We start from the raw sequence: 13,860 nt of genomic DNA on the forward strand, positions 1-13,860 counted from the left end.
AAGACATATTCATAATATTTAATAAATAAGTGCTAATTAATGGAAAAACTTCCTTCAACAGCTTAGTTGGAATTGGGTCTAACATACACGTTGATGGTTTAGAAGAGAGAATCATTGAATTTAATTGTTCAAGGTTTATGGCTGAAAAGCATTCTAGTTTACTATCTAGTGTAATATTAGAACTTACGTTTCCGGGAGCTGTTGATAACACTATACTGGTCAAAGGCAAGAGGTCATTAATTTTGTTTCTAAGAGTAACAATTGTATCATTAAAAAAGCACATAAAATCATTACTACTGAGTGCTATGGGAATAGAAGGCTCAATCGAGCTGTGGCTCTCTGTCAGCCTGGTGACAGAGAGTGCTGAAAAGAAATCTTGCATTATTCTTATTCTCATCTATTAATGAAGAGTAGTAGGCTGCTCTCGCTTTACGCAGTGCTTTCTTATATTCATTGAGAGTAATATGCCAAATTAAACGAGATTCTTCAAGTTTAGTGGAACGCCATATCCTTTCAAGTTGTCTCGACTTTTGCTTTATTTTGCGGGTTTGGGCATTATGCCATGGAGCTAATCTATGTTGTTTTATTTTCTTCTTTTTCAAAGGAGCAACAGAGTCTAATTTTATTCGCAGCGCATCTGTAGCACTATCAACAACATGATCAATTTGGGGTGGTGTACATTTTGTATAAGTTTCCTCCCTTACATGCAGACATGCTATCGAGTTAAGTATTGGTGGAATCTCTTCCTTAAATTTGGCTATAGCACTAACAGATAGGTTTCTGCTGCAGGAGCTTTTGACTAATGCTTTGTAGTCTCGTAACAGTACTTCAAAAGTTACTAAGAAATGGTCGGATAAAGCAGGATTATGCGGTTCGACTAATAGTTGCTCAATTTCAATACCATAAGTCAGAACAAGGTCGAGAGTGTGATTATAGCAGTGGGTTGGTTTATTTACACTCTGACAAAAACCAACAGAATCTAATATAGAGTTAAATGCAACAGTAAGGCTATTTTTATCATCGTCAACATGAATATTAAAGTCACCTACGATAATGACTTTATCTGTTTTAAGTACCAAAGTTGATAAAAACTCAGAGAATTCAGATAAGAATTCTGAATAAGGACTTGGTGCACGGTACACTGTAACAAATAAGATTGGCTGCAAAGTTTTCCAGGTCGGATGCGTAAGACTAAAAACAAGACTTTCAAAGGAGGTATAATTTAATTTTGGTTTAGTATTGATAAGTAAACTTGAGTCAAAGATTGCTGCAACTCCACCTCCTCGGCCCATGCCTCGGGCAATATGAGTATTGATATGGCTGGGTGGAGTGGCCTCATTTATGCTGACATATTCTTCATGTCTCAACCAAGTTTCAGTGAGACAGCATATATCAATATTATAATCTGATATTAAATCATTTACCAATATTGCTTTAGATGCTAGAGATCTTATGTTTAAGAGACCACATTTAATATTCCTGTTTTGTTGCACTGTAGTAGTTGTTACATTTACTTTTATTAGGTTATTATGTATGACACCTCTATTAGGTTTTACCTTAACTTGTCCTTGGGCAGACACACACACCGCTAATATTGGGTATTTTATTGGGATCGGGATTCCTATGGATGACTGCCTAGGAGAGAGCGCAGAGAAGCGTGTAAGACTGCGACTCCGCCTCCTGGTCTCAACTCCAGTTTGTCATGGATTAAGTCCACAAAGCCCTGAAATGTTTGCCGAAATGAGATTTGCACCTTCCAAAGTAGGATGAATGCCGTCTCTCTTAATCAGACCAGGTTTTCCCCAGAAGGCTGTCCAATTATTTACGAAGCCCACATTGTTTGCTGGGCACCACCAAGACAACCAGCGCTGAAATGATGACATGCGGCTATACATGTCATCATTGATCAGATTGGGGAGGGGACCAGAGAAGATTACGGTGTCCGACATTATTTTAGCATAACTACACACCGACTCCACATTAAGTTTGGTGCATTCTGATCGGCGTAAACGAACATCATTACCACCGACGTGAATAACAATCCTACTGTATTTACGTTTATTTTTAGCCAGCAGTTTAAGATGCGCCTCAACGTCGCCCGCTCTGGCCCCCGGAATGCATGTGACTGTGGAGGCTTCGGTCTCTAATTTCACGTGTCTCATAATAGAGCTACCAATAACCAGAGTTGGCTTCTCAGCGGGTGTCTCGCTGAGTGGGGAATATCTGTTAGATACGTGAACAGGTTGGTAGGGACCTGCGGGTTTCGCGTTATGCCCCTTCTGAACAGTCACCCAGTCTCCCTGCTGCTCGGGAGTTGCCGGGGGACGGCTAATAGGAGCTACCTTTTGCCGGTCCGCACCGGCTAACATGGGCTTTACTGTAGCTGAGTTACTTTCTAAGATGCGGAGCCGGGCTTCTATGGCTATGATTCCCGCCTCCAACCTAACAACGATACTACATTTAACACATGTATCGGTACCAGTAAAGGAGGCAGGGAAGTAACCAAACATGAGACAGTTAGAGCAGGAAATAGCACCCGAGGGTGGGGAAAGAGCCATGGCTAGCTATCAAGCTAAAGTAGCTACCGTTAGCAAACCCGAAAAGAGTGTAGGCAACTGTGGAGTTACAGTCGCTAAGAGAAGGAGAGTTGTGAGTGCTTTAAGCTGTAGTAACGTGTGATTACAACGTCAGGCAGTTGCCGCGATCAAGAGTTTTAAAACGATCGGTTAAGATAATAAGCTATCAGCAACAGAACAGGCACACGGGATACCCGGAGATGACAACAACCGGAAGTTACAACATGCTTACCGCAATAGTGGTCCGTGACACATTTTCATAAAAAACACATTACATTACATTACATTCCCGGGAGGAAAGCCATACCTTTTGGCCCACCTGGTAGACAGGTGCTTTGGAACGTCGGCGGTTGGCAGAGGAGGCGTACCGGTTGGCCGAACAAACGAGAGTTCTCCGGGCTTGATTCCAGGTCCGTCGACAACGACGGATGAAAGCCTGGACGGACGGACAGGTAACCTCCCTCTCCAGGGCTGGAAACAGAGGGGGTTGAAACCCGTAAGCACACTGAAATGGGGACAGCTTGGTGGCCGAACTGACCAGAGTGTTGTGGGCGTACTCGACCCAGAGCAGTTGTTTAGCCCAGGCCGCTGGGTTCTTGGAGACTATACAGCGTAAGGTCGTCTCCATCTCCTGGTTCTTTCTTTCTGTCTGACCGTTGGATTGCGGATGGAAACCGGATGACAGACTGACCGTGGCCCCAAGGAGCGTGCAGAATTCCCTCCAGAACACTGAGGTAAATTGAGGACCACGATCGGAAACCACATCAGTAGGCAGCCCATGGAGCCGGAACACATGGAGCAGAACCAGCTCCGCCGTCTTTTTAGCTGAGGGGAGCTTGGGTATCGGCACAAAATGAGCCATCTTACTGAATCGGTCTACCACCGTCAAGATGGCAGTGTGTCCGTTGGATGGTGGCAGACCAGTAACAAAGTCCAGAGAAATGTGAGACCAGGGGCGATGAAGGATAGGCAGAGGTCGTAGGAGACCAGTAGGAGCTTGGTGAGAAGACTTGTTTTGATTGCAAACAGGGCAGGCATTAACAAATTCCCTGGTGTCCTCCTTAAGTGTTGCCCACCAGAACCTTTGCTGGACTACCTCCCATAACGTTGGATCCCAGGATGGCAGGTGAGTCTGGAGTTATGAGCCAACTGGATAACATCAGACCTCAACGTCTGCGGAACGAACAGGCGGTTCGGAGGACAGGCACTGGGTCCCGGCTGGTCCTGCTGGGCGGCCTTGACCCTCTCCTCCACCTCCCAGATGAGGGCGGCGACGAGCTGAGGAGTCAGAAGGATGGTGTCCAAGCCCCTGGGAATGTTACCTCCCTCTCCAAACTGACGAGAAAGAGCGTCAGCCTTAATGTTCCGAGAACCAGGGCGGTAGGAGAGGGAGAAATTGAACCGAGTGAAGAAAAGGGCCCCCTGTCGGGAATTCAGTCTGCGGGCCGACCGGATGTACTCCAAATTCTTGTGGTCGGTCCACACCAGGAAAGGTTGACTGGTCCCCTCGAGCCAGTGACGCAACTCCTCCAGAGCCAAGTTCACTGCTAGCAGCTCCCGGTTTCCCACATCATAATTTATTTCCGCTGGAGTCAAACGCCTTGAAAAGAAAGCACAGGGATGGAGTTTTTGGCTGTTCATTGCTCGCTGAGACAGGATGGCTCCCACCCCCATATCAGAAGCATCCACCTCCAAAACAAACTGTCTTACAGGATCGGGTACTCGGAGGATGGGGGCGGAGGTGAACCTGGCCTTAAGGTTCTGGAACGCCTCCTCAGCCGAGGAGGACCACTGGAACATAACCTTAGAGGAGGTCAGGGCTGTGAGAGGAGCGGCCAAAGTACTGTATCCACGAATGAACCTCCGGTAGAAGTTGGCGAAACTGAGGAACTGTTGTAGCCGCTTCCGGGATTCTGGAACCGGCCAGGAAGTGACTGCATCAACCTTGGAAGGATCCATCTCGATGCTCCCCTGTCCCACGATGTATCCCAGAAAAGAGACAGAGGATGTGTGAAACTCGCACTTCTCCGTTTTAACAAACAGCGAGTTCTCGAGCAATCTCCTGAGAACCGCCTGGACGTGGTGCACGTGTTCTTTCAGCCTCTTGGAAAAGATCAGGATGTCATCCAAGTAAACAAACATGTGTCGGTCCAACATGTCTCGGAGCACGTCATTTACCAACGCCTGGAATACTGCAGGGGCGTTGGTAAGCCCAAAAGGCATGACTAGGTACTCGTAGTGCCCCGAGGTGGTGTTGAAGGCTGTCTTCCACTCATCCCCCTCGCGAATACGTACCACGTGGTACGCGTTACGCAAGTCCAGCTTTGTGAATATGGTTGCTCCCTGCAGCAACTCGAATGCAGAAGAGATAAGAGGCAGTGGGTATCGATTCTTGATCGTAATGTCATTAAGACCCCGAAAGTCGATACAGGGTCTTAGGGTCTTGTCCTTCTTCTCTACAAAGAAGAACCCTGCGCCAGCAGGTGATGAGGACAGGCGAATAATCCCAGCCGCCAGAGAGTCATTGATATAAGTCTCCATGGAAACTCTTTCCTGAGCAGACAGGGAGTACAATCGACCCCTGGGAGGGCTGGTGCCGGGATGCAGGTCGATGGCACAGTCGTAGGGCCGGTGTGGTGGTAAGGAAGTAGCCCTCGACTTGCTGAATACTTCCTTGAAGTCCAGATATTCCGGTGGAACCCCTGTAACATCTGGAACTTGGCTGGGGTTCACCGAACGCTGAGGCGCGGCAGCCTGTTTCAGGCAGATCAGATGACAAGAAGGACTCCAACCCAAAATGGCTCCCGTCTCCCAGTCAATGTTAGGGTTGTGGCGGCGGAGCCATGGATAACCCAGGATCAGCGGAATATGTGGAGACCGGAGAACATGAAACTGAATAGTTTCGTGATGGTTCCCAGACAGGAGCATGTGAACGGGTACAGTCTGATGAGTCACTGTCCCCAGCAGGTGACCGTCTAAGATGTTGGCTGGAACTGGGCGAGACAAAAGAACCCGGTCTATTCCCAACTGCAGCATAAGCTTCTCGTCCATAATATTCGCGTCCGAACCAGAGTCAATAAAAACAGCAAGAGCCTGAGAGCTATCCGGTAATAGCAACCTGGCGTGGCTCAATGGTCTCTGAGTGGGAACAAATCCAGGGGTTTGGCTCACCAGTATGTTCCCCATTACTGCTGAGCCTTGCCTTTTACCGGGCAGTGAGAAACAAAATGGCCGGCCCGGCCGCAGTAGAGACACAGGTTACGACGTCTGCGATGCTCACGTTCCTCCAAAGTGAGGTTGGTGTGACCCACCTGCATGGGCTCATCCCCCCCTGGTTGCGGCTCTGGAGTGAGGTGAGGAGTCGCAGCCAAACTCGGACGTCGGGGCGCCCAGGCATGTTGAACTCCCGCCGATCGTCGCTCCCGTCTCCGTGTCTGGATGCGCCGATCCATGCGGGAAGTCAGTTCAATCAACCCATCCAGTGAATTGGGCAGATCAAACGACACCAGCTCGTCTTTAATGTAATCCGCCAAACCACGCAGATAGGCGTCACACTGGGCTGCAGAATTCCAGTTGCTGAGGCGGCTCCGGGTGTGAAACTCAATGGCATAATCCACCACAGATCCATTACCCTGGCTCAGGTTCAGTAGTCCTCCTGCAGCGTCTGGACCCACAGACATGGGTCCAAACACCTTGCGCAGCTCCGCAGAAAAAGCGGGGAACGAAGAGCAGGCGGGTGTTTGTTGCTCCCATTCCGCTGTGCCCCACAGTCGGGCTTTCCCAGTCAAATGATTGACCGTGAACGCCACACGAGCAGCTTCAGAAGCGAAAGTGTGTGGCTGCAGCGCAAACAGGATAGAACAGTTCGTAAGAAACGGGCTGCAGCCCTCCGGTTCCCCGGCGTAGCGCTCCGGAGTTCCCACCCGAGACTCCGGGGTAAATCCCATCAGAGGTGATGCAGAAGCTGGTGTCGACGGCATAGGAAGAGGCGCTGAAACGGCCACTCCTGCCACTAGCTGCTGCACAGTAGCCGTTAGCTGCTGTAGCTGCGCAGCTAAATAGGTTAGCGTATGGTCATGTGAAGAGTTAGCATGATGAGCCTCGGTGGCCAGGGCGGCTATCGAGGCTTCCTGCCTCTGGAGAGCGTCCTCAACTCTCTCGAAACGGTCTCTAGGTGAAGAGGAGTGCGCTGGGTCCATGTTCTGGCCAGATTGTTCTGTCACAATCTTAAGGAGAACCCAAATGCAGCACTCGAGAAGCCAAGGAGAATTGGTAATAAACTTTATTGGAGATTCCACTGGATCTGAGGAATACCAACCGAGCAGTTTAACGCACCGGAGGACAGCGGGCAGAAGGTGAGTCAGGGACAGGCAGAGAGTCAGGGAGTAAGCGAGGCGGTCAGCGTAGATACAGGCATGGTCGGATAACAGGCCAGACAGGATAGTCGAGGGACAGGCAGGATCAGGGAACAGGCAGAGCAGGCAGAGCAGGCAGGTCGAGGACAGGCAGGGTCGGAACTGGGTAGGCAATCTAGTTTCAAACGCGGGAAAGACAAGCATGAGGCAAAGTACAATCTGGCAAAGAGTGTGTGTAAGGTGCAGGTTTAAATACTGGCAGAAGCTAATGGGTGCAGAAGAGAAAGAGAGTGAGCTAACGAGTGGGTGTGGAAAACACAACCTGATCTCACCAGAATGCGTGACTCCACCACGACTCCTTAAAGGTCCCATGTCATGCTTTTCCGGTTATTGCCCGTCCCCTTGTGTGTTATGAAGGTTTTTATGCATGTAAACAGTCTGCAAAGTCAAAACCCTCAAAGTACACCCTGTAGCGAGTAAACTCTAACACAGAAAATACCTCCCCCAAAAGCCTCGTTGGAGATTTCTCAGTTTCCATTGTTTACTTCCTGCCCCGCGTGACGTAACTTCCTCTGCCAGCCGACCATATTAAGTGTCGTAAAACCTGCTTCTTTTCAAAGCTCTATCCAGTCATGTCGCGGAGGGTCTGTTGCCTGTATTGTGTGGAGAAATCCACAATGTTTGCAGTACCGAAGGCAGAACCACGACGAAGTCAGTGGTTGACATTCCTTTTTAACACTGTTCCAGCTGATTTACCAGCCGGTACTGTTGTGTGTGCGCGGCATTTCACGGACCAAAACTTTAAAAACTTAACAATGTTTAGCTTCAGACTTGCAAAGCTGATATTGGAGGACGATGCTGTTCCTACTTTGTTTAGACCAGCGGGAGATTCAGGTACACAACCTGTAAGTATTCATTGTGGTTTGTGTATTTATTCTGTTTAAAACAAACAATGTATCTACCACGACTGTGTAAATGCTATGCTATGCTAATGCTATGCAACCGAGGTAAACACGAGGGCTACCTAGCATTCCCAGACCTCAACACCGATGTTAGCACATGGCCTTACATGTATCTCATGGCAGGAGAATGTCTGCAAACACACACGAAATACTCATAGACAGTATACTCCGGGTGATTTAACCGTACGGTCAGTAATTACAGTTGCCGTTCGTGTATTCTACCGAGCTACCATTAATAAGCTAAGCTAGAAGCTCTAACCTAGAGATGTTATGAAAAACATTGTTTTCATGCCAGCTACAATGAATGACCGAACGTAGCAGACTATCTGTAGAACATTGTAATTGTAAAAGTGTTGCTTTTATGAAATGTACTGTTTTCCTCGGATACAAAATTAATTGTATGAATACTATGTGTATCTTTCTTAGAGTACATCACAGCAGGAACACAATACCAACTGCTCCAGTACAGTCGGATGTCAAACAGACCGTCCACAGACTGTTTGTGTGGGAACTCAGAGGGTTGAGACACGGTCTGTGGGAACACAGACAGTGGAATGTAAAGTGTCCGCCATTTCTGTTGCTACACAGTTGGCCCGGGGAACACTGAAATCGGCACACGTGAGAAGCAAAGGTAGACTATAACACTGACAAATCACAGATACATTACCTTAATTGTGCTTTTATTACATGTACAGCACTTGGACTCGACCAAAAATCTTTTTTAAATGTGCTCTATAAATAAAACCTTATTTGATATTATTGTATATCACAGAAATACTGTTATGTTGACTACAAGAAATACAGTGCTGTTTGTAGTTTGTACATTTTTCATGAATTAATCTGTCAGATGTACACAAGTTGTTGGCCTTTTACAATGTATTAGTGTCTTATCTAATGTACATAGTATTTATGCACTTTTCCCTTTTTATTAACAGGCATCCAGGCCACGGTGTCTTTCAAAAGTGTTGGCACTAAAACTTCCACCTACACAGAAATCCCCTTGTCCTCTACACCAATAAAGAGCCCAGGTTTGGGACCTAGCAAGAGACCTCGACTAGAGTTGGAGCAGGAACAAGGAGAGACTTCGATTGAATTTGAAGAGACTCTGGATTTGAGTTACCACCCTGATGATACTGTAGAAGAATCTGACGTATCGTAAGTTTGGTATATTTGGTACACATTACTATTACTGTTCAGAGTTGACATCTAACATGTATTGTTAATTTTGTTTTGTTACATTAGACTTCAGACACGATCCACGCACAGTGACGCAAAGTACATTGTGTTTGAAAGCTGCCTCGGACAGCTGTTTGAAAAATGTCCGTTTTGTAAGACAGACTGTGATGTCCAAAAACGAAAAAATGGGACTTTTGTGGCGTTCAAACAGCGTTGTCCAAACTGCACTTACTTCAGACAATGGGAGAGCCAGCCCATCATTGGAAGTACCCCGGTTGGCAACTTACAATTATCTGCTGCTACATACTTCACTGGTGCTTCCTTCTTCCAACTAAAAAAGGTATTTTACCATCTTACATCCATAGCATATGAAAAATGACAGAAGCGGACTTTTTCAAATACTTGTCCTGTTTTTCTATTTAATCATAGATATGCAGAGCCATGCAGCTGGAGATCTTCCAGTATGAGACCTTCAGGAGGCATGCTAGGCATTATCTGGAGCCTGCTATTATCCACAAGTGAAAAACTGATCAGCTGAAGATTTTCCAGCAACTCCACCACCAGGGGGGAAAGGTCACAGTTGCAGCAGATATGAGAGCAGACTCTCCAGGTAAGCAGAAACAGACAAGACAGTCTAGTGCCAGAGTTACTGGTGTATATTACAATTCATCGAACTTATCCATTGAAATTCTGTTGAAAAGTCTTGAAACCTCCTGTATTATATTTTCTTCAGGCCACTCAGCTAAGTTTGGGAGCTACACACTAATGCACCTGGGAAGCAACACCATTGTGGACTTCCAGCTTGTTCAGGTGGGATTCTCTTTCTGGGTGTAATTTTAGGCATGCTGGCTGTTGATGCATGCTTCAGTGTATTTATGCCCTATTTCTTATTCACCAACAGAGCAATGAAGTTAGTTAGTTACCACATGGAAAAGGAGGGACTCAAAAGATGCCTAGATCATCTGGAGTCAAACGATTTGGCGGTTGAGTACATTGTGACTGACCGTCATCCACAGATCCAGAAGTTTCTGAGGGAACGCAACATAGAACAATTCTATGATGTCTGGCACTTTGAAAAAGGTATTTATCCCTATATGTTGTAATGAAAGAATACCAAATCAGAGACACTGTCCTTTTTAGCAGCAGACATGACATGTCTGGATAGATACATGAATGATATCCCCCTATATGTCCCTCTAATCTGGTCTTTCCTCTGTTATTGTAAACTGTCTGGCAGACCACTTGATCACAGCACCTTTTGTCATTGTAAATTACATTTCACTCACAGGATGGGAATTTACAGTGATGCATATATGAATATGTATGGCTGTTTCCTGGCTATAAAATGTTTTCAGACATAAGGGTGACGCCCTGACCATTGTCATGCAATTATCATATGGATGTTATGGTTGTAATTAACATGCTGTGCTTACCCTTCTGTCTGCCCACCACCCTCTTTCCACCACACCCTTGAATATTGTCCATCACAGCACATCATTTACACACTATTGCTTGAATATTCACATGTGTGTTCTTTTTATCAGGTTTGTCCAAGAAACTTTCACAGAACAAGGACTGCAAGTTGTTGAAGAGGTGGCTGCAGAGCATAAAAAACCATGTGTACTGGAGTGCGACGAGCACAACCTCGGGGCCGGAGAAGGTGGCAAGGTGGACGTCAGTGGTCAACCACCTACAAAACATCCACGTGCATGACGACCCCCTATTCCCCAAGTGTGAACATCCTGAAAGAGCCACAACGGATGAAAATAAATGGCTAAAACACATGATCAATTTGTACATTTATCAAAATAAAGTTTGATGGAACTACTTGATAGCCTTTCTTCCCTGAATTATTTGCTCCTAGATCATTCATATATAGCAAACCATTATTTGATTTTTCATCTAATACAGTAGTAGTTTATTATAGCTAAAAATAACTTACTCTTCTTCAGTTCTACGCCTCAAAGGTCCATAATCAAACCGATAAATATTGTGGAGGTTCTGCAGGGTGTAGGGATTGAGGCAGTTTGGTTCTAGTCTGGGGTGGTCAACCATGCACACAATGGGTTCTGGGACTTGGTGCATTTCGTGTTAAAACCTATAGGAGGATAAGATATTTGTAACATAATACGTTTAGCAATTAAATCCAACTATGGCGAGGTTTACAAAATAAACATTCAATTACTATAGAATAAATAAAAGGGCATATAGTCTATTGACTTGACAAGTATGTATGGTGTATATAATGTTGTGTGCTACTGTTGGTGTTTTTGTATTTGTTGTGGTGACACCCTGTTTTGACCATAATTCACCTTTGGTATAGTGTTGCCACACGGACCCTTTAGTGTGTGCTCTTAGGTTTAGCTTGTCATTCCTAGCTTGTCAGACAGAGCAGACATGTATTTTACCTGATTCTAAACACACCGCCCCCGACTCCCTTTCATCGGCACTACACTGTCACCTTTCTAATCTCCCTGCAACAGAGGTTTTCCACCTCGGTAGGCATTACTGCGCAGTTTCCACACGTGCACCTAAATAACAACAGTTGGAAAGTTTGGTTAGTCAGCGGACACACTTGTTACTGTGATGTAGATAAATGATGAAGTTCTAACATTACATCTGAAATGTAGCAGCTATACACAATTAAAACGTTCCACTGTGAAACCACCTGCTGTATTCTTGTTTGGGACGGTGGATCAGGTCCATCACGGTCCGTTTCACGCTCAGGGTCGGACTCCGTTTCGTACATATATGGCTTTACTGACGCTATTTCATTTCTGCTACTCCGCTCAGAGCCGAAAAAACACCATGGGCTAAGTACCCGCTAAACCACTTTACGGCAGATGTCAACAGGGGCAGAGCCTCTCTGGTGGTTGACAAATCAGAACAGAGGGGCCGAGCTGACCAATCGGAGCACACTGGGCTCACAGGGAGGGGGGGCAAGAGCTGCAACGAGCCGTTTCGTGGAGAGAGTGAATTCACGTAGTTTACAGTAGTGATGTGTCGGTCGCGAACGAGCCGGCTCTTTTAAGTGAACGACGGGAGCCGGCTCTTGCCCGCGAACGAGCCGGTTTTTTTTTTTTTTTTGCGGAGGGATCTAGATCGGCTTGAAGGCACATTATGCAATGTGCACTGTGAACATTATCCCGCTTATTACATGGCCACATTCTCAACAAAGTAACGACATGACTCCCAATATTAATTTAAATGCTTTTATGGATTTAGAAAATGATTTTATTGATTTAAAAAATAGTTTTATGTATTGATTTAAATTGACATGCATCCGCTAAGAAAAGTAGTCCGTTGTTACTGTTTGAACTAACGTAGCAACGGCAGGAACTGCTTCGATAGTGTTTTTGAGGAGCTTTTTGATTACAGATTTGAAAACATCGTTGCTTGCTTTAAAAGTAGCACAATTCATGATGTCAAACCTTGGAAAGTATCTAGATATCCCTGCCCTAATGCCAAAGTAACTGGCAACTGAATATGTGTCGCCGTTTGATGTCTATGTCTGAGCCGCTGCGTAAAAAGGAGGGTTTCTGCCCCATTACTTCTCTTCTTACTTCGATAAGAATAAAACACGGAGGACGTCGGAGATCTCTTTTTCTCCCCCTCTTCTGACAGCCCAGCAGCTGATCTCAAAGCACGCTCCCCTCTCCTACAGGGGGGCGTGGTCGGCTGCAGCTCACAGAATCAGCCCCTGCAAAAACAGCGCTGGAAAGAGCAAATAGAGCGAAATGAGGCATGGCTAAAATGCAGGATCTTTTATATAGGTTGATACAGTAGCCCCTTTTTTTAAATAGTTTTTATAGGTGTTGCTATCTGTTTTGTGTAGCGTGGTTCTACAAGCAAGTCAATGCATTCATTGGGTGGTATCGGAGAGTTACACGGGTCTGTAAATGCAATTGGCCACAGCAAATCATTTATATTAAACATGTAATTTTTACTTTTGAATACTTCAGTACAAAGGTTGTATTGAATAATTTAAGTGATATATGTGTACACATATAATTAGTCAAAACAGGGCTACATTTGATTTAATTAAAAGGTATAATATGTGGTAAACTGAAGAGCCGTTTGGGAGCCGAAAGAGCCGGCTTTTCTTGGTGAGCCGAGAAGAGCCGGAATTCCCATCACTAGTTTACAGAGATGCTGTATGCGAAACAATGTGAGTTTGGAAAATTGCACAGTATAAATCTATTCTAGTAGACATCAACAATGGAATTATGATCAGTGGAAATGGCCATGACATGTGACTTAACATCACAATGCGTGGTGGAGTCACGAACTTTGTTACATTTACGTGTCGGCACCACGCAAACAACCCCTATGTAAAGTGAATGAGGTTCCTTTGTCGTGGTGCACACACGCATTTCTACAATGTCCCGCAGTGAGCTTTTGTGAAATTAAAACAGAACGGTAAAAGAATAGTTTCCGGTCTATTCTGAGCCCGATCTCTGTAGATAAATAAAGAACTACGACAGATGTGTAATATTTAATGCAGCCAAACCATTTATTACAATGCATTCATGTGATGACTTTCAAAGACTAAAGCAAGCACTGCTGAATAAAGTATGATTTTATCTTTTACGAAACGTTTTTTTTCATATGGAATGCAGTTGGAGGTCAACCAATCACAGAGCTTGAGGACTGATCACGGGGTTTGTCAAGCTAAACACATGGTGTAGTCCCAAACGATAGCTGAAGATTCTGGGTAGTGTAGAGGAAACTTCTGTGTAGCTATGCAGTGGGAGTCACCGACTCACGAAGGAGACACGGGAAGAGCAGTAG

General features: G+C 45.6%; 1 protein-coding gene across 1 annotated transcript; it reads left to right on the plus strand.

Moving 5' to 3' along the window:
• Window positions 1-7,514: 7,514 nt before the first annotated feature.
• Window positions 7,515-10,141, plus strand: LOC117552109. The gene is made up of 7 exons (XM_034225345.1): window positions 7,515-7,836; window positions 8,320-8,524; window positions 8,829-9,048; window positions 9,136-9,409; window positions 9,499-9,679; window positions 9,803-9,879; window positions 9,971-10,141. Exons 1-5 carry the CDS (start codon window positions 7,564-7,566, stop codon window positions 9,589-9,591), a joined length of 1,065 nt encoding a protein of 354 aa, XP_034081236.1. The 5' UTR covers window positions 7,515-7,563; the 3' UTR covers window positions 9,592-9,679; window positions 9,803-9,879; window positions 9,971-10,141.
• Window positions 10,142-13,860: the final 3,719 nt, after the last annotated feature.

Source organism: Gymnodraco acuticeps, unplaced genomic scaffold, assembly GCF_902827175.1.
Source record: "Gymnodraco acuticeps unplaced genomic scaffold, fGymAcu1.1, whole genome shotgun sequence".
Lineage (NCBI taxonomy): Eukaryota > Metazoa > Chordata > Actinopteri > Perciformes > Bathydraconidae > Gymnodraco > Gymnodraco acuticeps.